The sequence below is a fragment of the Manihot esculenta genome, chromosome 9 (genome assembly GCF_001659605.2).
Source record: "Manihot esculenta cultivar AM560-2 chromosome 9, M.esculenta_v8, whole genome shotgun sequence".
Taxonomy (NCBI): Eukaryota; Viridiplantae; Streptophyta; class Magnoliopsida; order Malpighiales; family Euphorbiaceae; genus Manihot; species Manihot esculenta.
The window spans coordinates 19,636,212-19,654,578 of record NC_035169.2 but is presented as its reverse complement, the minus strand read 5'-3'; the positions used below and the strand labels follow the sequence as shown (position 1 = coordinate 19,654,578).

The 18,367-nt window shown below is 29.9% G+C and overlaps 1 protein-coding gene across 1 annotated transcript; it reads left to right on the top strand.

Annotated features, from left to right (window-relative positions):
- Positions 1-10,348: 10,348 nt before the first annotated feature.
- Positions 10,349-14,522, top strand: LOC110622799 (scarecrow-like protein 13). Its single transcript, XM_021767438.2, has 2 exons — positions 10,349-10,497; positions 12,431-14,522. Exon 2 carries the CDS (start codon positions 12,658-12,660, stop codon positions 14,287-14,289), a length of 1,632 nt encoding a protein of 543 aa, XP_021623130.1. The 5' UTR covers positions 10,349-10,497; positions 12,431-12,657; the 3' UTR covers positions 14,290-14,522.
- Positions 14,523-18,367: the final 3,845 nt, after the last annotated feature.

Sequence of the window (18,367 nt, the reverse complement as noted above, 5' to 3'; positions counted from 1 at the left end):
GTCAGGGTACAAGCTCCGGTCAAGGGGATGGGGGGAACTCCGCTAGCGGTTAAAGGAAAAGTGAAAGTAGCCCTCACTCTAGGGGAGCCCCCATGTCGCGAACTCACTATGCAATATTCCTAGTGGTGAAGCTACCTCTGAGCTACAATGCTGTATGATTTTAAAGTAGTGACTAGCATTCAGTATCTAACCATAAAGTTCTCGATGGAGGCAGGGATCAGAGTTGTCTAGAGAAGGCAGAAAGAGGCCAGAGCGGTATACCTTGCTACGGTAGAGGAACCATGCACCCGGACAGAGGAGGTGAACCCTGAAGTTGAGGGTTCACCCGGACAGAGGAGGTGAACCCTGAAGTTGAGGTGAACCCTTGCTACGGTAGAGGAACCATCGGCGGTCGAACCTGGACTTCCCTCACTTATGCCTTCGGGGGCCTAAAGCGCTCCTGAAGCGCATGCATGTTCGGCGGCCGAACTTGAGTCTTCTTCTCAAGACTATTTTCATTCAAAACATAATTTCTTTCTTGCTTAAAACCATAAAATACATTAAAATATTTTATAAAAACATGATTTTACCCTTCTAGAGGTTTCCGACATCCGAGATTTCACCAGACGGTAGGAATTTCGATACCGGAGTCTAACCGGGTATTATAGAAAAAATAAAAAAAATAAAAAGAATAGACAAACTAAACTTACAAAAATATACTATGAGTCTAATCCTTATTAAATCTCAAACATCAGCTTTTAATAATAAGAACTAAGGAAATATAAATTTCATACCAAGAAATATTAATTTTTATACTATTTTTTTTCAAATTAATAAGATGAATAGTGATTAAGACATGAAAATTACTTTGCTTAAACTTTATATCCAATATCTCTCATATTTTATTAAAGGAAGCACTAAAGATTCTTCTTTTGCCTCGTTCCTTTCATCCATATCATCTCAAGTTTTACTTTCTGCATCACATATCACCACCTAAACTCCTTAGAGATCTCAACGGATGACGAAATTGAAAGCTAAAGCTCGCCTTTAACCCCACAATTAGGCCCTTCTTTGGAATAAAAATCAGCCTTGGCACTCGTTCTTTTTCCTACACAATCTCTAAGATTGTCCTCTTTCTCTTGTTTCTTTTTGCATTGATGTCTATATGGATTGGTTCCTTGGATTTGAGTTGTTAATTTTAAATTATTTTAGATTTTGTTGTTTTTTAAAGTAGTTTTAAATTTAATATTCTGAGTAATTTATTGATTTGAATTATTTATTATGTTGTTATAAAATTAAATTCTACAAAAGATTTCAATAATTAATTATCTAAATTTCATTGACTCTAAATTAATTAATTCAAAACAGTCAAAATATATACTTTTATTTCTTATTCATAAAAATCATAATAATTAAATATAAATTAAATAAATCATCAATAATTCATTTTTTAAAAAATTATTTTTATCCTATAAAATAGATTTATTTTTCTTTTTTATCCATCTTATAGATTATTTTTCTCTTTTTGGATGGTAATTTATTTATTAAGTTTTAATATATATTTATTTAATATACACTACAAATAAAATATATTAATTTTAAAATAATTTTAGTAATGAAAACAATTTAAGTGATGGATATATTAGTAAATAGAATATAAAATTTATAAATTAATTATTTTCTTTTGGTCCATGTGAAGTTAACTATAGATTTATTTTTGCAATACAGATAGAGTAATTGTATTATTAGATGAATTATAGTCTAATATTTTAAATTAAATTTTGAAACTATATGTAATAATTAATTGTTGCTCGTATCTTATAAATATTGTAAATTTATATTTAATTATTAATTATTAATAGTTAAATAACGAATATGAGTATATATTATATTATTTTTAAATTTTATATATTTATTTTTATTAACTGTAATTATATATATATACACATATTTTTATTATATAAAATAAATTATTTATAATATTTTTGTATTTATCTATTTTATAATTATAAATATTTATTCATATATAAAATTAATTTAGAATAAAATTTTAAAAGATAATATAATTTAAATTAAAAAATTATTATCAGATATATATGAGATGAGGATAAACTAAACACTCTCCGATTTCCACTCCTGCATTATAATGTAATTTTATTCTGAATTTTGATAATTTTAGTTTTAATTTGAAAATAATTTGATTTATTAATGTTATTTAAAATTATAATTTTCTTTTTCAATTATATAAATTTAAATGAATGTCAATCAAGGACAATTGATTTTGATTCGATTCTAGTTGAAGCACCGGCCTGATGACAGGTGTTGTACTAAATGTTTGAGCAGAGCCGTCAAAGGAAGACGTGCCACCTACTCGGCATTGCACCATAGAAATGTGAAGAATATGAAAAATGGGCCCACTCTCGCACCATATGATTTCCCCCACACACACCCTTTTATTGGCTATTTCATCAATCACTGTCAACATGCGAACGCGTCAATCCTCTTTTTGTTTTTTCAATTATTAAAAATACTCGGCGTTATAAACCTAAATTCTATAAAAAAAATTATTATTAAAATTTTAAATTTTATAAAATATAAATATTTAGTTTCTAAAAATTTTAAGCACATATAAACCATATTTAAATAAAAAATTAAAATATAGAATAATTTTTTTTGTAAAATTAAGTGATAAATTATATAATCAATCTCATTATTTTCTTCCTAAATATGAAGACTTCCATTTCTGATGCGCGGTCAAAGTGACGCGATGAGGATGCACAGTAGAGCCACAGAACAATTCCGCAGCAGATAATAACTCAGCAGTGGAGTGTAAGGAAGGTGCTTAGTGCCACGTCATCATTTACGAAAGTTAAAACAAAAGGATGCGTAAAGGTCATTCGGGGAATGTGAGGCCTGACAAGTTTCCAGGTAGACGACCACTCTAACAAATAGCCCTTATTTCTTATTGATATAACGAAAATGCCATTTGACTTCTCCGCAAACCGTGTCCTCTTCCTCGCCCCCCGGTTTTAGCTCTCGTTTTCATTGATTTATTTTGATCTTTTCAGCGTGGAGGTGATGACACTAAATATATTAAATATTAATAATTACTATTAGATTAAAATAATTTTTCTAAAGTGAATTATTGATTAAAAATAAAAAATAAATTAAAAATTAAAAATTAAAAAAAAAATTCAATGGCTAATTAAATAACTTTGATATAAATAATATTAAGTGAAATCATTTCTTATAAAATTCTAACAATTTTGGCAAGATTTACTTTTAATTCATTCTCATAATAATTCAATGGTCAAGGGAATTGAATTCTTATATTATTGATTTTGTCAAATATAAAAATTTAATAAAAAAATCATTTCTTTTAAATTTTTTTAAATTTTGAAATTTCAGACAAAGGTTAAAAATTAAAATAAATTTTATTTTTAAATAAATTTTATTTTTTAACATTTAAAGATAAAATTTAGAAATTTATTTATTAAAAAAGATTAAATTGAGTATATCTGATTCTCAAGTTAAAATACAATAACTTAATTAGAATCTCTAATTTATTATTATTGATAGTTGTTGATAGTATATTTTATTAGATAAAATATTATTTTTAAATTTTAAAGATGCTAAATATTCAAGACTCAAAATTTGAGGTCTTTGATTAAGGAGGAAGTGACCAATTCCATCCAATATCAGATAACTCATTTCATTTATTAAAAAAACAACAAATATTGATTTGCACTTCGTTTGTCCACCATGTTGTTTTCACACTTTTATGGCTAATTTAAAAAAAAATGGGTAAATTTAAAACAAAAAATAAAGAAAATGTTGTCATATCAAATTTTGGCATTTGAGATCTCTCATTTATCCCTTTTTTTTACTAATTTTTAAAAGGAAAAAATCCAAAATTTACTTCACCAATATCAGCAAATTCATTTTTTAACTTCATTATATATATTAAATATTTCCTAGATTATAAGGGGGTGACATTGAAAGTAATTATATAAGAAATGTGGGAAGGCTTTGACTCAGGAATCATGATTTAACTCTTCCTACTCATTCTAGAGAAAGTTTCAACTACTCCAATAATACTATATATCCTTAGCTTTGGATGCCTTTCTTTGACTAACTTAATTTTCGCACGTGCACATTCGCCAATTTTATATTATTGACTTGGAACAATAAACTAAATGTATGTGATGAGTTTTTTTATCTAGAGCTTCATAATTCTTTGTTAAAATTTTTCTACAAGAAGATATAGCTGTTGTAAATTTAATTAAGATAAGTTTATTTTATTTAAGTATAAATTGCTATTTAATAGTTAAAAGTTCAAAAAAAAAATTAATCATTTTTAAATTTTTAGAGTTAAATTAACTAGTAGATACATAATATTCAATTTCTTTAACAATTTAATCCATTAATCATGCTGAAAATTATTATTTGGGTATCATTATTTTCATGGGATTTGATTTTTTTTTTTGAATGGTTTGGGATTGCTAAAATTATCAAATATTATTAATATGCTAACAAAATTATAGAAAAAAGAAGTGTCTTATAGTTTCATAAATTTTATTTTTTTTTATATTTATCTACTAATTAAATAAAAATTAAATTAATTTCTTTAATCATAGTTTTTTTTTTATAAAATTCTACTTAATAATAGTTTCTAATAAAATTCTAATAGTAAAGGACTTATTAATTTTATTTGACTTTGTAATTTCAACGAAATAATATCAAAGTTGTTTCTCAAACTTCTCTTAATACACAAAGACTTTGCAACATTGCTAAAAGGGATTCTTGTATTATAGATAAGAGTGAGCACTATTTTTTATGAATAAAAATAACAAATTGAATCACCATAATTTGAAAATTCAGTATGGTTTATGAGGTAATTTAGTTAATTATAATTTGTTAAATATTTTTATTTATGTGGTTTGATTCAATATTATAAAAAAAAATTGCTGAATAAAACAGGAAAAATTAAATATTATCATTTTGGAGTTATTTTATTATAGTGCAGCTCTACATTTAACTCTGTAGGATTAATTGTTTACTTACCATACCAAATACTTAAATTATTGTTATAAGTACAACTCCAATTTCCTATAAGGAAGTAGTTTAAGTGTCATGAATGAAATGGATCTTAACAGAATGCTAGCTTATCTTACTCTTTTGGCCTTTCCTTTTATTATTATCTCCTTCATTTTCTATTCTCTCTTAATTTGTGATACCACTGTTACACTTTGTTCATTGCTCTTTGCCTCATCTTTTACTATGATAAAATCCTATCTATAATTTTTTTAAAAAAGATAAAAGATACAAGTCTAGAAAGATTCAATCCAACCCAACTTTACCTTATCAACCTAAACAGATCAAACCATATTAAGCAAATCAAACCGCAGAAATCCCAACAACTACCAAACTGCTTCCATTCTAGGAAACCTAGAAGTAAAACCATGTGCTACCACCTCTATTACTTGAGAGGACTGCCATTCAAATCATCATCGCCACTGAGAAAGAGGCCACATCCAACCCAGATGACCTTTTTCAGCCATCATTAGGCTAAATCCAAGCATAACCAAAGAAAATCACCTAAAGCAAATCTTTAGACTTGTTTACCATTAAGCTTTTCTTTGGGAGGTGTTAAGGAAAGTCCGGTATCTCAATCTCCTAAAGTCGTAAGGTGTTGCAAACATTAGTATAGGGAGTTCCACCTTGAGATGCACTCATTGAAGACATGCTATAATCTTCCTAATGAAGAATTCGATAGTTCCTCTATAGAATTAGATGCAACTATTAAATTGACAAAGACTCTATTTTTTTTTTTTATCTAAATTTGTGAAAACCATACTAGAAAATAAATATAAAGGAAAATATATAAATAACCTAAAAAACCATTCACACCGATCGGAGAGAGAAAACCATTATTGGCAAGATCCAAAAGAAAATGATTACTAGTCCATGTAAGGTTTTTTATTTTCAGAAGATAATTAAAAGATAAAAACTCAATTTTTCAAAAGAAGTACTCTATACAAATGGAAAGAAAAGAATTCTCTCTCTAAATTTTAGAAAGAGAAAATTGTTATTTTTGTTTACAAATTTATATCAATATAACAAAATATAGTTATTTTTTAGTATTGTCCCACTTTCTCTGTTCAAATTTGATAAAACTATAAAATATTTTTTTCCATTTAGTATAATTTATTTGGTAAGAAAAAAATTTAAATAAATCATTACGAAATCATATATAATTTTATTTTTTGAGAATAAAATTTTTATAAATTAAAAGTAAATAAAATTTTATTTTAAATAAAAATTAAAATAAAAAATTAAATTGAATTGAATTTTTATGAAATTTTTAATTTCAAATAAATGGTATGCAAAAGGGTGAGGTTTGAAATATCCATTAGCATCTTTAAAAAAAAAACCAGCGAAATATGTAAAAGATATCATCAGCAGCATTAATAGAAAATATGATGTAATAAAGACAATAAAAATATTTTTATTTTAATACTGGAATCAGTTCTAAAATAGAAGAATCTTGCAAATTCAGTATCAGATTCAAGAAATCAAAAGGATTTCTTTAAAAAAAAAAAAAAATTAACACCATAGTTTAGTAATTAGATTTTCAAATTCATTTATCCTCTCACTGTAATTTGGATTTGGTTTATAATAATTGTGAAATTCAAAATTGTATTATTTATGTTTGGAATTATAATTAAATGGTGTTTTGGAAAAGTCTAAAAAATATAGGAATCTTTTATATACATATTTGATCAATTCTCATGTTAAATAGCTAAAATTTAATTGTTTTTAATTTAAAAATAAAGAATTTTAAAAAAATGGGTTCATTCCAAAATTGGAAAATAAAAATTAAGATGTTTTTATGATTATTTCCACGCGTGAAATTCTCATACCAACAATTGAGAGTTTAATCCGACACTTTTTTTTTTAATTTAATTTTTATTAATATTTAATAAAAAAAAGGACTTAATTAATTAGGTTGATATAAATTTTAGGACAGCAAACCTCTCAAAATATTCAACTTAGAACTTAAATATTAAGTAAAAAAATGAGGAAACATTGTATATAAGAATATTATAAATGGCGTTTTTAAACTTGAACCGAGTGACAATTCAAATTATTTTTTAATATTTAATTCAAATCATAATAATAGTCTTAATATATTTATTTTATATTAAAATTAAGTATAGTTAGAAAGTTAATGAAAAAAATTATAATTTAATTAAAATAATTATTTTTTATCATATAATATTTCTTACATTTAAAGTTCCAAAGCGGGTTCAGAATATTACAATTCAAAGTTAATTGCAGACAATCTAAATAAAATTCGCAGCTCACAGATGAAAAGCTCAACAGCCGAATGAAACCCAACCCACGTATCACTGCAAGCTTCACTGACACACTACTAACCAACACATTTGACCCAAAATTGGCAACGCCGGTGAGCTTTACACAAGCCGGAAATTCAAGCCTAATGTCATCTAATCCTTACATGCAAGAAAAATAAAATAACTCCAAACCCACGGGGACAGATAACAAAATTGCTAGAAATAGCACCCTTAGAGAATATCAATCTAGTGCTGAATTAAAAATCATCAGTTCTTTCAAGTAAGGAGCCATCGCTACTATTTACTGAAAAAATAAATTGATCCATTATATTTTCATTCTCATCTAATTATAAGACAGTTTTGATAGAGATATTTCAAACTCTAGCACTAAAAGATTACAGATTCCATCCCAGCTCCATTGACGATCAATAGATGCTATCAATAATCAATCCAAGATAAGAACAATAAAAAATCTTAACAAAAAAAAAAAAAAAAAACAGATGCTATCAATAACCAACACAAAATAAAAATAATAAGAAATCTCAACAAAAGACAGAAAAATAAAAAAACAAAATAAAATTACACCAAAACTATCGAATTCGCTCTACCCAAGGGTGAAGAAGGCTGATGACAGGATAAAAAGTCACATATAGTCCCTTGCAAAGTATTCGTCAATGAAAAAGGAAAAAAAAAAAAAAAAAAAAAAAAAAGCTAAATGCAAATTTCTTATCAAGTTAGACAGCTAATAAATTTCCTTTCACATAAAAAACAAGTGCTAATTAATTTATCGAATTAGTTCATTTTCTTCCATAAATAAAAATTAACGAACTTAAAAATTTATATAATCTCATAAATTTCTCAAGTGAAATTGCGAGTATGTTAAGACATTGCACCATTTTGCCTTGGGCTATTAATATTACACAACTCCCAAGAGAATGTCAACCTAAGCCAGCACCAATTATATTCAAATTAACTTTTTCTTTTTCTTTTAATAGAGATAAAAATTTAAGGAGTAGAATTTAAATTTCTCAAATTTATTGAGATGTATTTATCAATAAATTGAGTATGTAAATATAATTTTTTTTTATTTTTGTTGATGTTCAATAAAGTAAAAGAAATTTAATGTTTAGTTTTTATATTATATTTAAATAATTTATTACTTTTAAAATTTAAATAAAAAATTTCCAACCATAAACTTTTAGTATTGTTGTTATAAATCTATATAAAAAAAAGTGAGAAACTAATAATAATAATAGTGTAAAACTAACCATAGTAATACTCAAATTAACAGGAGTGATCTTTTAATTAAAATTTAAAATAATTAAGACTATTTAATATTATTTTTAAAATTTATAAAAATTAATTAATTAATTTTGCTATATAATACAGAAGTTAAATAATATTTTTTTTAAAAAAATAAAATTTTGGTGAATCCTCTCACACTTTTGATTATTATGTATATTTACACAAAGTATGGGTTGAAGAAGTGTGGGTCCATTTTGGCAGATGCAGGAATTATTATTATTATTATTATTATTTAATGTTTACCGTTAGTTTCAAAACCGACCACGAAATTTTACCTTTCTTTTGCATTCATAAATAACAACTTTCTATGATATTTTAAAAAAATATCTACCTCCTTTAAAGAAAATATTATTTAAAAAAATTAAAAATTAAAAATTATTTTATTACTTTATTATTTTAATATTTGATAAGAAAAACATAGTGCATTTATGATATTAGAATTTAAAAAAATTAAGCTAAGTTTAAATTAAAATCCCAAAATCAAAATCTTATTCAATAATAGACATAAATTTAAAATACAGAAGATTTTGCTAAAAATGGAAAAATATAAAAGTAATATTTATATTATTTTGACTAGTTAATGCTAACCATAGTTGGTAACTAAATCAGCTTTCCACCCATCTACTTCCCTAACTTACAATATTTTCAAAAATCTTAGACACTACAACTAGGAAGATTCCAAATTTCTTTTTCTTTTTCTTTTTTTTTTTCTTTTTTAATTTACCAACTTGCTCTTATTTATTTAAAAAGTTATTATCAAGTCTTTAACTTTGAAAATCTTGATATTAATTAAATTCTATTTTGAAATTTAGATTTTAATTTTTGGGATTTTTTTTTTAAACTTTGAAAACACCCAATTTCCTCTATTATGATTATATATTAAATTTATGTGGATTGTAAATTATTATTTTAGTAATATAATTTTTTTTAAAACAGTATTAAAAAATTAATGACTAAAATTAAACTTGAAAATAATTCTAATTAAAAATTATAATAATTAAATTTAATTCAATTATATTAAAAATTAAGTCTACTTAAAATAATTTTATCAGGGGTGTTGGATGTTCATGATTCCCCTTGAATTGAAATAATAAAAAAGAACTGATTTATTTGTTTTTATTATTTGGTCTTATAAATTTTAAATCAAATCAAATTTAATTTGATCTTTAAAAATAAAAAATAAATTAAATAATTAAATATGAATTAACAAATTTAGTCTCCATTTATTTTATGAAAAATAATTTATATTTACAAAATATATTTTAAAAAATAATTTATTATTTATCATTTGATTGCAATATTAAAAAATAAAGACTATCAATAAATTTAAGAATAAAAATTTTAAATTTATTAATTAATTCAGAAAATGACTTTCCAAAAAAAGTTACTAATTTTTTTAATTAAAAAATTATTTCCATTAATTAATTTTTTTTAAATATAATAAACATAAACATAAAAGTATAATTTTTTTAAATATAGTAAACATTAATTATTTTTAAAAATATTCTTCTATAAATCAAACAGATTCTTAGAATATATTAATTTCGATTGGATGGGATTATGAATAATTGAAAGTGTTGGACACCGAGTAGCTTCAGTAGTAATTTGGTTCTAACTCAAAGCATATCAAAATCCAAAAATCTATACACGTTTGGGTGGGCTAATTGTAAATAAGAGGAAACTTCAGGGGCATTTGTTATTCAGCTCAAATCATAAAAATATTTACAAAAGCTAACCCGCACATCATTTCAAAGAAGAAGACAGCAGTTATTGCTCTCTGGCCTTTGCCATTGAAGGAGAAGAAGAATCACAAAAAGAAACCCAAGCCTGTAACCTCAGAGACCTTATCCCTAAGGTATGCTCCAAGTAAAAACCCCTTAAATCACCATTGTACATGATCATTATTTGTGATTTTGATTTGGGCTTTGTGCTCTTTTTTCTTTTTTTTTTAAATCTTTTTTTTTTGGTGTTGTTTTTTTTGTATTTGTCTGACTATTGTTTGGATTAAAATATGAAGTCGAGGTTCATTAATGGTGTGCCTTGATAAAATTTGAGGATATGAGCAAGTGGTTGAATTTATAGAAGTGGATTTTCTTGTTTTGTTTCAATTGTATCTGTGCATTTTTGGGAAGATTGGAGTAAGCTTTAATTCTCTTCCTCATAAAACTGTGGTTAATTTCACTGGGGATTGTTATTATCTTTGTTTTCAACTATTTAATCAAAAAGGCATGGGTCTCTGGTTTTTACTTTTGGATTAGGATTGTCCTTGGAAGTTAATGTCTTATGTTAAATAGAAGATTAATTTGATTTGATTTGTTCTAGAACTCAAATTTTTGGACTTTTTTTAAAAAAATTGTTTATGCATGTGTAAAAAATAGATTTTATGCTAAAGCATCTGGGATTATTATTATTTTTTTTAAATCTTGATTCTTCTTTTCTTCCCTCAAATTCTCCCCCCTGGTTTGCTTGTCGGTTTGCGCACTACCTTTTGTTTTTAGCTTTAAAGGACCTTTTCCTGTTTGTACTCGGTAGCTTTTTATGCTTTTCTTTTTGGGAATAGTTAATCAGAGTGTACAGTTCTACCGTTAATTTCTGGATCCATTCTGGAATTTTCTTTCTTTTGGGGCTTGAGGCTTGATGCTAGAGCTTCTGATTCTAAGAATGACTTTTTTGGACGGTTGATGATATGGGTCAATTTTGTTCCATTTGCTTCATTGTTTTTCCAATATTATGAATACCTGATTAACAATCGGTTAACTACTGTGCTTCAATCTTACACCGCTGTGGTGTGCTTGCAAGTTTCCGCCATTTCGTGATGAGTGCTACTAGTGTTGTTGAAGGTGGAAACAAGATAGGGACTTTGTAGTCCTAACTTGTGGTGTTGTTATCATATAATCTTAGAAAATTTTCTTTCCTGTAGCACATGAAAAATGCTCTTTTAAATACTTTCTACTAACATGGTAGCCATCTGTTAGTCATCCCTCCCCTCCAATAATTCTCACATCTAAGAATTTTGCAGAAATGACAAAATCTCAAGTTTATAAACAGAACTACATTTCTTTCAGCATTTTCTACCAATCAAATGAAAGTCAATGATATATTATATGTTAATTTTTCATCATTCTCATCTCTGTCTGTATGTGGATTGACTGACTTTTTGGTTAATTGTTTTAGATGTTTAGAGTGGTTTTTCTTTTCTTCCTTTTTCTTTGGGTTCCGTAGCTTTTGAGTTGAAAAGTTAAAAAGGAATAGTTATAGATGGAGAACTATGTTTTCCTTTTCTGATTGGCCTTCGTGAATAAATTAATTACTTGCAGTTGATACGGGATAAAATGGCCATACGGCCAGTTTTGAGTTTTGTAATTGTAGCTGATTAGAGCTTGCCTAAGCAGCCTGGAAATGCAGTTGCCCTCCAAAAAATGATTTTGTTGTCTAGATCCCTCTTCGAGTCCTAGAAATACCATATAATTACATCTTAGCATCTTATCTGGGTAGGAACTGATTTTCTCAAATATACTGTACTTTGCTATTAACAATCTCTTGCCATTAAAAAGTATCTTCCCAAATCTAAAGTCCTGGCCTTTTCACTTTATCTTTTCTCTGCCTGCTTGTGGGGAGTTGCCTTAATGGTGTTGCAGTTTTTGGCAATATAGTCTGTCCGGATATGTTCCCGTTGTGTCATTACTCACTTGTTACATCATTACTCGCTCTTTTTCTGTTATCTTGGGATTTTTTACCAAGATTAATTGTATGGACTCAATTATCTTACTTTTTCTTTCTGTTTGCAGACAAAATAGTGATCTGTTAACAGATTACCACGGATAGCAGAGGCAAGGCTCCTGAAAATTTGTGGTTGCAAACAATTCATATTGCAGTCAACTATGTATCAGTGTCTGGAAAATGGTAGCATGTAGCTTTTGGGAATTAGTGACTTTACCAAGTAAAGGGAACAATTCTCATTGAGAAGTCCACTATCTATATTGAGAAAGTCAGGTTTATCAGTGGCTAGTTTTAGATGCAAACATCTCAGAAACACAAAAGTTCAGCTGGTATTCATGGGTTCTACCACCAACCACAAGAGATTGATCCGTATGGTTTGTCTCATATACAAATTTTAGACAACAATGTATTTTCGGATGTTTGCAGTCAAGGAACCACTGTTTCCTTTCAAAATTACAAGGAAGAATACTTTACCTTGGAATCATCCTCAGCTACTGGAGGTTTTGTTGCCTATGATTCCCCTGCTGCCAGTGTTTCATCCAACAGAAGTCCCTTTTCACCCCAAGGTTCACATTCATGCCTGTCAGATCCTCATCATTCTCCTGACAACACATATGGATCTCCAATGAGTGGATCTTCATCTGCTGATGATGACAATCTACTAATGAGGCAGAAATTAAAGGAACTGGAATTTTTGTTACTGGGGTCTGAATCAGAAATTACAAAAAACTGCGATTTCTGCTTCCATCAAGCTGATCGATTAGCAAGTTGGGACTGGAACCAAATGGTAGAAATGATCCCTAGGTTAGACATGAAACAGATGTTGCTTGTCTGTGCTCAATGTATATCTGATGCTGACATACCAAGAGCAGCAGGTTTAATGCATGTGTTAGAGCAAATGGTGTCAGTCTCTGGAGAGCCAGTGCAGCGTCTGGGAGCTTACATGCTGGAAGGTCTCAGAGCAAGGGTGGAACTGTCAGGGAGTAAAATCTACAGAGCTTTGAAGTGTGACGCACCACTGAGCTCAGATCTGATGACTTACATGGGAATTCTCTTTAAGATCTGTCCTTACTGGAAGTTTGCATACACAGCTGCCAATGTTGTCATTCGTGAAGCTGTGGAATATGAGCCTATAATTCACATTATTGATTTTCAGATTGCTCAGGGCACCCAGTGGATGTTCTTAATTCGGTCACTTGCAGATCGGCCAGGTGGTCCCCCTTCAGTTCGCATAACTGGTGTTGATGATCCCCAGTCAGCTCATGCTCGTGGTGGTGGCCTTCATATTGTAGGGCAAAAGCTATCATGTTTCGCTGAGTCATGCAATGTACCCTTTGAGTTCTATGATGCTGCTATGTCTGGTTGTGAGGTTCAACTTGAACATCTTCGGGTGCAACCTGGGGAAGCTTTGGTGGTGAATTTTCCATATGTATTGCACCACATGCCGGATGAGAGCGTGAACACTTGGAATCACAGGGACCGACTATTGAGGCTGGTGAAGAGTTTGTCACCAAAGGTAGTGACCCTCATTGAGCAAGAGTCCAACACTAATACCAAGCCATTCCTTCCAAGGTTCAAGGAAACACTAGAATACTATAATGCTATGTTTGAATCCATTGATGCTGGTGCCTCTAGGGATGACAAGCAGAGGATAAATGCAGAGCAACACTGTGTGGCACGGGACATTGTCAATATGATTGCTTGTGAGGGAGCTGACAGGGTTGAACGACATGAACTGTTTGGGAAGTGGAGGTTGCGGTTTAGTATGGCTGGATTTACTCAGTACCCATTAACTTCCACGGTGGCCAGTGCTGTCAGAGATTTATTGAGAGAATATGACAGGAAATATGGTCTTCAAGAGAAGGATGGTGCTCTTTATCTTTGGTGGATGAACACAGCCATGTCAACCTTTTCTGCCTGGAGGTGAAATCCTGATAGATAATAGCATTAGAGTCCTTTAACATCTGTAAATTTTGTCATTGCTGTTTTTGCGACGGGAAATCTGAGTTATGATCTGTAGTGATGTTTGTATTTGTAGGAGTGATTAAGATTAGCTAGTTTTCAGATACTATTGTCAGGACAAATACTCAGAACTCAGATTCACTGTAAATTTCCAGCTGCGGAATGAAACAAAAACAGTTCTGCCCTGCGTGCAATTTATCTTCTGCCTATTATTAGTATCTGTTTCAGATATTTGAACTTAAACAGTTTAAACTTCTAGAAAGCCAGCAAACAATGTGAATTTCCACTTTTGGTTATACACTTCCAAAATTGAGATTCATTTATATATGGTTGTCTTTTTTTATTATTTTATGTTTAGGTAAATGATGTAAGCAAGATCAACAACACCAAAAATGATGAGCTAGTATTGCCTCAAGGACCAATTACAAGGCTGAGATCCAAGAGGTTGAAGGAAGCACTTTGCAAGTTCATTTTGAAGTTGAAGAACAATCTAGCCATTTCAAGTCAATTAGGCCAAATGTGTCCTTATTGACAATTCAAATTTTGTATTTATAGTGGGTAGTTATTTAGTAGTTGGTAGTTAACCAGTAGTGGGTAGTTATTTGGTAGTGGATAGTTAAACAGTAGTGGTTAGTTATCTAGTAGTTGTTAGTTATCTAGTAGTGGATAGTGGCATAGATCATGGGTCCATGTATAGTAGTGGGAAGTGGCAAAGATCATGGTTCCATGCATAGTTGTGGGAAGTGGCAAAGATCATGGGTCCATGCATAGTTGTGGGAAGTGGCAAAGATCATAGGTTGGGAAGTGACAAAGATCATGGGTCTTAATTTAAGCTATATAAAGCATCTCTTTTTCTATATTGTACACACAGATTATCAATTATTCAATACAATTGCTTTATGCGATTCTTTTTTGAGAGCTTAAGAGAGATTTTGGTTCTTGACATTGCATCACGAATAAGGTTTGATACTAACTTGTATGTTTCTTATTCTTGCTGCTCTTAAAATCAATCAATTATAAGTGTTCTTAATTGCATGTTAATTAAAGGTGCTTTAGATTGGGGAATTATTTTCTGAATTAAGTTCTTTTTACTAGGGTATGTGTCGTTTCAGTCTCTAATAGGCTGGGGTTCCGCATCAATTGGTATCAGAACTAGGCTTAGTAATAATTTCTTAACTATCCTTTGCGTCTTTGCATTCAATTTTGTCCATTATTGGCTGAATATATCACTTTGGAAATCTGGTTTGGGATACCTATTAGAGTCGAATACATTGTTTGGTTGTTGTTCAAATCAAAATTTACCCTAAATTCTTGTTTAGGCGGAATTACTATCTTTAGTGATTTGATTTATGCTTTCTGCCCTAATTCATATGCTGCTATTCTAATACTCTTAGAATAGTATTTCCAGTATTTTACTTCTGTCCATATAAAAAAAAAAAACCAAAACAAGAAAAAAAAAAGAATTTCTGCCACTTTGGGTCATTTGTTCAAACTTCATTCTGATTGATATCTACTGATATAAATCTTATTTCACATACCTTGAACATATTTCTGGGCTTAGATTTCGAAATACATGTTTAGGGTAGGTTTAGGGCAAATTTTGGTAGTATTTTCACAAAACAGTTGTACTTAATACTTGCTGTTTTAAGTGTCTATTTTGTTTGCTTGCTTTGAATTGTTTTTGTTGAGTCAATATTAATATCAGTTAACCTAGGATTGCATGCTTAGGGAAAACTTCGTGTTAAGCACATCCGTCTTGTCAATTTTTGATTCTTAGTTTGTCAATTTGGTGTCTTTCTGTCTGTTGGTTCCTTACATTTAGTTTGACAAATTGCACATTGTTGAACATCTAATTACACTTAGTACACGAAATTTAATTTTTGTGTGCTAAATCAATCTATTTGTTCATTTTGGTCAGTTTGCATCTACTGTTGTTTCCTATCTTTCCTTCTTAGGTCTTTTCTTGCTTTCCTTATTATTTGAATCATACAAGCTTGGCTTATTGAGTCTTTATTCTGAAGTGCACTTTTGATACCAAGTGAGTGCTTGAAAATTAAACACGTGAGTTGAGAGAATTGTGAATTTTTTTTCTATAATGTCTGGGCATAATACTGGTAATACTTCTGACCCTACATTTGATCTTAAAGATATATATAAAGCTTTCATGGATAGCTTTCAGAAGCTAAATTCAAGAATGGATAACCTTGAGGACAACCTTAGATCTTCAAAGGGCAAGTCCATTCAGAGGGATGATGATACACACGATCCATCCTATGAAGAGGAAAATGAGGCACAATCAGCCCCTTTCCGAGCCAGAAGGTTCAATGATCGTGTACCATATGTAGATAACAGTATGAACTCCATAAAGATGAAGATTCCAAGCTTCAATGGTAAGGCTGATGTTGATGCCTATTTAGAGTGGGAGCGTAAAGTGGAGATGGTTTTTAACTGTCAAAACTATTCCGACGATAAAAAGGTAAAACTTGCTGCCCTTGAGTTTTTAGATTATGCACTAATATGGTGGGATGAGCTTGTGAAATCTAGGAGAAGGAATGGAGAGTTACCCATTGCTACTTGGGACGAGATGAAACGAATCATGAGAAAGAAATATGTGCCTACTTATTACCATAGAGATCTCCATCATCAGTTGCAAAGATTAACTCAGGGATCAAAGTCTGTTGATGAGTATCATAAGGAGATGGAGTTGCTCCTGATCAAAGCAAACATAGTGAAGGAGGAAGACCAGACTATGGCTCGTTTCTTTGGTGGTCTTAACAAGGAGATTGCTGATGTGGTTGATTTGCAACCATATGTTGATTTGGAAGACTTGGTGAACATTGCAATTAAGGTGGAAAGACAAAGAGGCTGAAATAGATGGGGGAGTAACAGGGCTGCTCAAAACTCCAACAGCAAATGGGATTCCAAATGGAACACCAAGCCTGATCCTAAAAGGTTTGATAAGTCTTCAACTCAAAAAGGCATGTTACATTCCAAAGAAACATCCAACTCTCATGGTAAAAATGAATCAGCCCCTAAATCAAATAGAACTAGAGATATTCAGTGCTTTAAATGTAAAGGGCGTGGGCATTATGCCAATGAGTGTGTTAATAAACGTGCCATGATAGTGAGGGGAGATGAAGTTGCTCCTTCATAAGGAGATGGAGTTGCTCCTGATCAAAGCAAACATAGTGAAGGAGGAAGACCAGACTATGGCTCGTTTCTTTGGTGGTCTTAACAAGGAGATTGCTGATGTGGTTGATTTGCAACCATATGTTGATTTGGAAGACTTGGTGAACATTGCAATTAAGGTGGAAAGACAAAGAGGCTGAAATAGATGGGGGAGTAACAGGGCTGCTCAAAACTCCAATAGCAAATGGGATTCCAAATGGAACACCAAGCCTGATCCTAAAAGGTTTGATAAGTCTTCAACTCAAAAAGGCATGTTACATTCCAAAGAAACATCCAACTCTCATGGTAAAAATGAATCAGCCCCTAAATCAAATAGAACTAGAGATATTCAGTGCTTTAAATGTAAAGGGCGTGGGCATTATGCCAATGAGTGTGTTAATAAACGTGCCATGATAGTGAGGGGAGATGAGATAGTCTCCGAAACTGATTCCGATTCTGATGAAATACCACCTTTAGAAGATTGTTCTGATGTAGAGATAGAAGAGTATCCTGTTCAAAGAGAGTCCTTAGTTATATTGCGTACTTTAAATATTTCTATTAAAGAAGAAGGACTTGAACAGCGTGAAAATATCTTTCACACTCGTTGTTTGGTAGGTGGTAAAGTCTGTAGTATGATAATAGATTCGGGTAGTCAAGTTAATTGTGCTAGTACTATTTTAGTTGATAAATTAGGACTAGAAACTATTAAACACCCTAATCCTTATAGACTTCAGTGGTTGAATAATAGTGGCGAAGCAAAGGTAACCAAGCAATGTAAAGTTTCATTTTCTATTGGCAAGTATGTAGATGAGGTTACTTGTGATATTGTACCCATGCAGGCTGGACATATTTTATTGGGTAGACCATGGCAATTT

Coding starts and splice junctions, on each gene's coding strand:
- LOC110622799 (XM_021767438.2), top strand. CDS start 12,658: ATGCAAACATCTCAGAAACACAAAAGTTCAGCTGGTATTCATGGGTTC.